The sequence below is a fragment of the Perca fluviatilis genome, chromosome 20 (assembly GCF_010015445.1).
Source record: "Perca fluviatilis chromosome 20, GENO_Pfluv_1.0, whole genome shotgun sequence".
Lineage (NCBI taxonomy): Eukaryota > Metazoa > Chordata > Actinopteri > Perciformes > Percidae > Perca > Perca fluviatilis.
In genome coordinates this window covers 32692412-32697411 of record NC_053131.1, presented here as the reverse complement: position 1 = coordinate 32697411, position 5000 = coordinate 32692412, and the positions used below count along the sequence as shown (strand labels likewise).

General features: G+C 42.2%; 1 protein-coding gene across 1 annotated transcript in view; it reads right to left on the bottom strand.

The window, feature by feature from the left end:
- Nucleotides 1–3161, bottom strand: part of LOC120548826 (homeobox protein CDX-1-like) — a 21884-nt gene extending 18723 nt beyond the window's left edge. Inside the window, exon 1 of the mRNA XM_039785329.1 lies at nt 2504–3161. Within this exon, the coding sequence (XP_039641263.1) occupies nt 2504–3041 (538 nt within the window). The 5' untranslated portion in view covers nt 3042–3161. The remainder of the gene's footprint in view (nt 1–2503) is intronic.
- Nucleotides 3162–5000: the final 1839 nt, after the last annotated feature.

Here is a 5000-nt window from a genome sequence, read left to right as displayed (position 1 = left end):
TCAAAATAAAGGCTGAAAATGCCAAAAATAAATAAAAAAAACGTGTATTATCAATATTTCTTTTCTCTTCAGTGTTTGATGCTGTGCAACATTAAACTCTTAACTCCTTGTGTTGTCTTCGGGTCAGATTTGGCCCGTTTTTAGAGTTGTTTACATGTGAAATATGGGTTTCTTTCAACCAAATGGCCCCAAAAATAGCCTGGATGCACGTAGTACGGTATGGAACCCATACGACATCCTTCGCAGGTAAAATGAATGATTACTTCCATTGAGTTTTGGATGTTTAAAATGTTTAAATGGCTTCAAAACAGCATCCAGACTAGACTTTGACATATAGCAGTCTGTGATCCACTCAACATTCTCTGATATTAACTATTAGTCATAATAATTCATAATGTATGCCTTTTTTAAGGAACATTTTCGTATAATTTCATATAAATTATTATTTTATTATATATATTATGTTATATTATATATATATTATATATTATATTATAATATATTTTATAATATTATTTATTATTATCTCAATTTTGACCCGAAATGGCCAACAAGTTCATGTCGACAGGAAGACAACACGAGGGTTAACACAGACGAGCCCATACGACGCACACACGAGTACGACGAAAGATTGCCTCTCTTTCGTTGAATTTTGGGTGTTTTTGGTCACATTTTTTAACATTTGAAAAGAAATTTAAAATGCTAAAACGTATGATCAGCACGTTGACCCTTCTGTGATTATCCTTCCTTTAATATTAGTCTAAATCATTCATAATTTCTGCTTTTTTAACTCAAGAATTAGGTATAATTTCCTACAAATTGGGTTTTTTTATTGACCATGAATTCCCAAAATAATTATAATAAGTGTAAAACTAGTTATGAGTGTGTATACTGTGCGTGGTAGTGCAAGGAAGGAGCTATACGTTTTTTTTTTTTTAAAAAAAAAGCGCCAAAAAACATTGAAAAAGGCGCCAAAAGTGTCAAAATTTCAACATTTTGGTGTCATTTTTCTCCACGTTTTTGTCGATTTTAATTCCAATTATTTTTGTCAATTTTTTTAACATTTTTTGGGGTTTTTTTACTTTCTTTCCAAAAAAATGTACCACTTTTTATTTATTATTTTTTTAAATATGACAAAAAGTACAAGTTAAGCTTTAGATATATTATGTCAAATCTTTTTTGAAAACGTGTGTATTATCAGTGTGTGTTTTTTTCCCGCTGCTTATATAGTTTGATGTTCTGCAACATTAAACTCTTAAAATATGACAATAGAAGGTTATAAGCTTTAGGATTTTTAGAAATATGATGTCAGATCTTTTAAAAATCGAACTTATGGGAATATTATCGATATTTTGTCGCTGCTAAGTTGGATATTTCGCAGATGAAATATGACTTAAACTCACAGTAAGAGAAGAGTTAGATGTTCTGCAACATTTACACGAACTAAAGGCGATAAAAGTCTTTAAATAATGACAAAAAACTGAATATGAAACATATATATATATATATATATATATATATATATTATATATATATATTATAGGAAAATAATGTAAGATCTATTAGGTTATATATCTATATTTTCCACTGCTAGTTTTCTAGATAAAACATTAAAATGTATGAGAAGTGTTAGATTTTCTGCAACATCAGGAACTATAGAGGGAATGAAATACTTAAAATATGACATAAAGTAAACATTAAGCTTCATATACATGGAAATATTATGTCAAATCTTTAAAAAATACCACATTATAGGCATATACGCAATGTCTTTTCGCAGCTTGTTTGGTATTTTGCAGGATAAAATATCAGTTATGAGAATTGTCTGATGTTCTGCATGAATATAAAATAGCTAAACTCTTAAATATGACATATAGATATTCGACCTGCAACTTTGTTTAGTATTTCTGGGCCTTTTCAACGTTTTGGTCGTCTCTTTTTTCGACGTTTTTGTCAAGTTTCCCTACATTTTTGTACGATTTTTCTAACGTTATGTCAATTTTTATGACTTTTTGTTGTCTAAAGTGAGGTAAGTGTTTGATGTTCTGCAACATCTACTAAAGAAGTGATTAACATTTATTTTATTTGCCTTTATTTTTACCAGGAAATAATCCCATTGAGATTCAAAATCTATTTTGTTAAGGGAGTCCATAGCCAAGACAGCAGTATAATAGTTCCATATTAAAATATAAATATTATTAAACTTATAATATTATTAAACTCTCAAAAACATGTCCTATATAAAGTCAGATGGGAGTGTCCTCGCGGGTCTTACTGGGGGTTTCTGGGTCTTTTATCGACGTTTTTGTCACGTTTCCCTACATTTTTGTAAGATTTTTCTAACGTCGTGTCAATTTTTATGACGTTGTTGTCAATTTTTCATCAAGTGAGGGAAGCGATAATGTTCTGCAACATCTATAAAAGAAGCGATCAAATACTTCTGGTTAAACTCTTAAAAACATATCCTATGAGGTCGCATGCGAGTGTCCTCGCGAGGTCTTACTGGGGTTGAGGGACGGTGCGGAGCTCCGGCGGATCCAGTCGTACGCGTTCCTCCTCTGCGGGGATCCGGGGGACAGCTGCCCGGCGCCGGCCCCGGCAGACGCGTTCAGGGACGTCTGCAGCAGCGCGCCCGGTTGCCCGGTGAAGTCCGGCGGGCTGAACCCGAGTGTGGGACCCACCACGCCGGATGAAGAAGCCCCGGGGGGAGCCCCTACACCGGCAGCAGCGGCCACGGCGGCGTAGTGATGATGTGACGCCCAGTCATCCCGCGGCGGAGGCGGGTACGAGCTCCACCCGCCTCCTCCACCTCCGGGACCCCCGGTGCTCTGCTGCGGGTCCGGGTTGATGCCGCCGTGGTGGTGCGCGTGGTGCGCGTGGTGTGCGTGGTGGTAGCCGGTGAAGTCCGAGTACTGCGGCGGCGCCGGGAAGCTCTGCGGGCTGAGGCTCAGGCCCGGGTGGCGGGTCACCGCCGGGCTCTGGTGCCCGGTGCCCGGGTACATGGCCGGGTCTTTGTCCAGCTGCAGGTAACTCACGTACATCTCAACCGGTGAGGGGGGGCCCTCTGCGGACTGCCGATCCAGTCTTCGTCTCTACCTTCTCTCTACTGTCTCTCTCTCTCTCTCTCTCTGTCTCTCTCTCCCTCTCTGTCTCTCTCTCCCTCTCTCGATTAATATGTATATATGGCATTAGTATATTAATGCATAACTATATGCGTTATATGCGTTAATATGTATGTCGCGGGTAATATATGCATTATGCATGCTTGACCAACGTTGTATGTATGTATCATGTAATAACGTTATGCGCCAACCGATATTATGTAGCGCGTGCCGGTGTATATCTTCGTAATAGCCAGGTGTATATTAACGTCGCCATATCGCCAATAGCGACAATATACCAGCCGCCATATGTGTAATATGGCGTGTAATATGTATGCATAATGTATGCCTTATGCTTGCGGCGTAATGGCGGTGTATGTGTAATATAATGGCATATGGTATGTGCCATGTGCATATGCCGTCATAATGCCAGCATGGCGTAGCGGTGTAATGCCGTCGCGATATTAATATGTAACGCACCATACGGTCACCGGGTTAAACGCCGTAATGCATAATAGCCATCGCCGCCATATATGGCGTATATAAACGGCTTGTATGCCTCTCTCTCTCTCTCTCTCTCTCCATTCCATTCCCCTCCTCCTCCCTCCCTCTCTCTCTCTCTCTCCATCCTTCCATTCCTTCATTCCTTTCTTATCTCCCTCCCTCTCCCTCCCTCTCCTCCTCCTCCTCCCCTCCCTCCCTCCCTCCTCCTCCACTCCTCCCTCCCCCCTCTCTCCTATCTCTCTTTTATATTGGATCAGACATGACATGTTTGTACACGTATCATCACTGACACAAGGTTTGCCAGGGGTACTGGAAATGCAAACAGGCTGCTGATGGTCCCGGCCAGAATGAGATGATGAATCGGGTCTGTCCCTCTCGCTCAACTCTCAAATTAATTGTGGTGGGCGCACCAAATGAAAAGGCATTGCCCTAAATTTTACACCCATAACCCCTGCCCCCAAACCCTGCTGGTCATCATCACCCTCCATTTGCGATAGACAGCTGTTGCATTTTAAAGGCCATACTTCAGGAAAGCGAGACCAAGCACAAGCGGTTGGCTAGAGGGCTAACATCGGGTTAGAGGGCAGAACAGCTGATCTCACACCACACACTCCGCACACACTCAGAATGGAGCCACACTCACGCACGCTCAGAACAGAACACCGCACACACACACACTCCAGAAGATTTCAATTTACCACACACTGAGACAGACCTGCACACACACACACTCAGAGACAGACACACTCACACGCTTTCGAGACAGACACACACACACACTCCCCCTCCATTCCCTCGGTTTCCACCACTCCACTACTACTAGTTCCTTCCAGATGGTCCCTCGGGGTCATTTCCCTCCTTCCTCCTCCTTCCACCCTTCAGGGAGGGTCCATTCCACTGTTTCCTATGTTTTCCTCGGGATTCCATTTCCTTCCTGTCCTGTTCCTCAAGACCCTTCCACTTTCCTCCATCCACCTGGGATTCCATGTCCTTCCATTCGTTCCACTCAGATTCCATTCCTTCCTTCCATTCCCTGATCCACCACCTGATCCAGACCACCTAAGACCAGACCTGCCACCTCCACTGCCCCTTCCATTCCTGATCCATTCCATTCCTTCCTTCCTCCTATTCTTTCCATTCCATCCACTCTTCCATCCCTTCCATTCCAGTCCACCTTCCTCCTTCCTTCCACCACCACTCCATCTTCCATTCCATTCCTTCCTTCCGATCCATTCCTGAGACCATTCAGACATTCCTTCCCTCCCCTTCCTTCCATTCCTTCCTTCTTCCTTCCAGTTCGTGCCACCATTGGTCCTTCCCTATTCTGTCCATTCCTTCCTGTCTCCTACTACTACCACTGTCCATCACCATTCCACCACTACCCTCCCTACCACT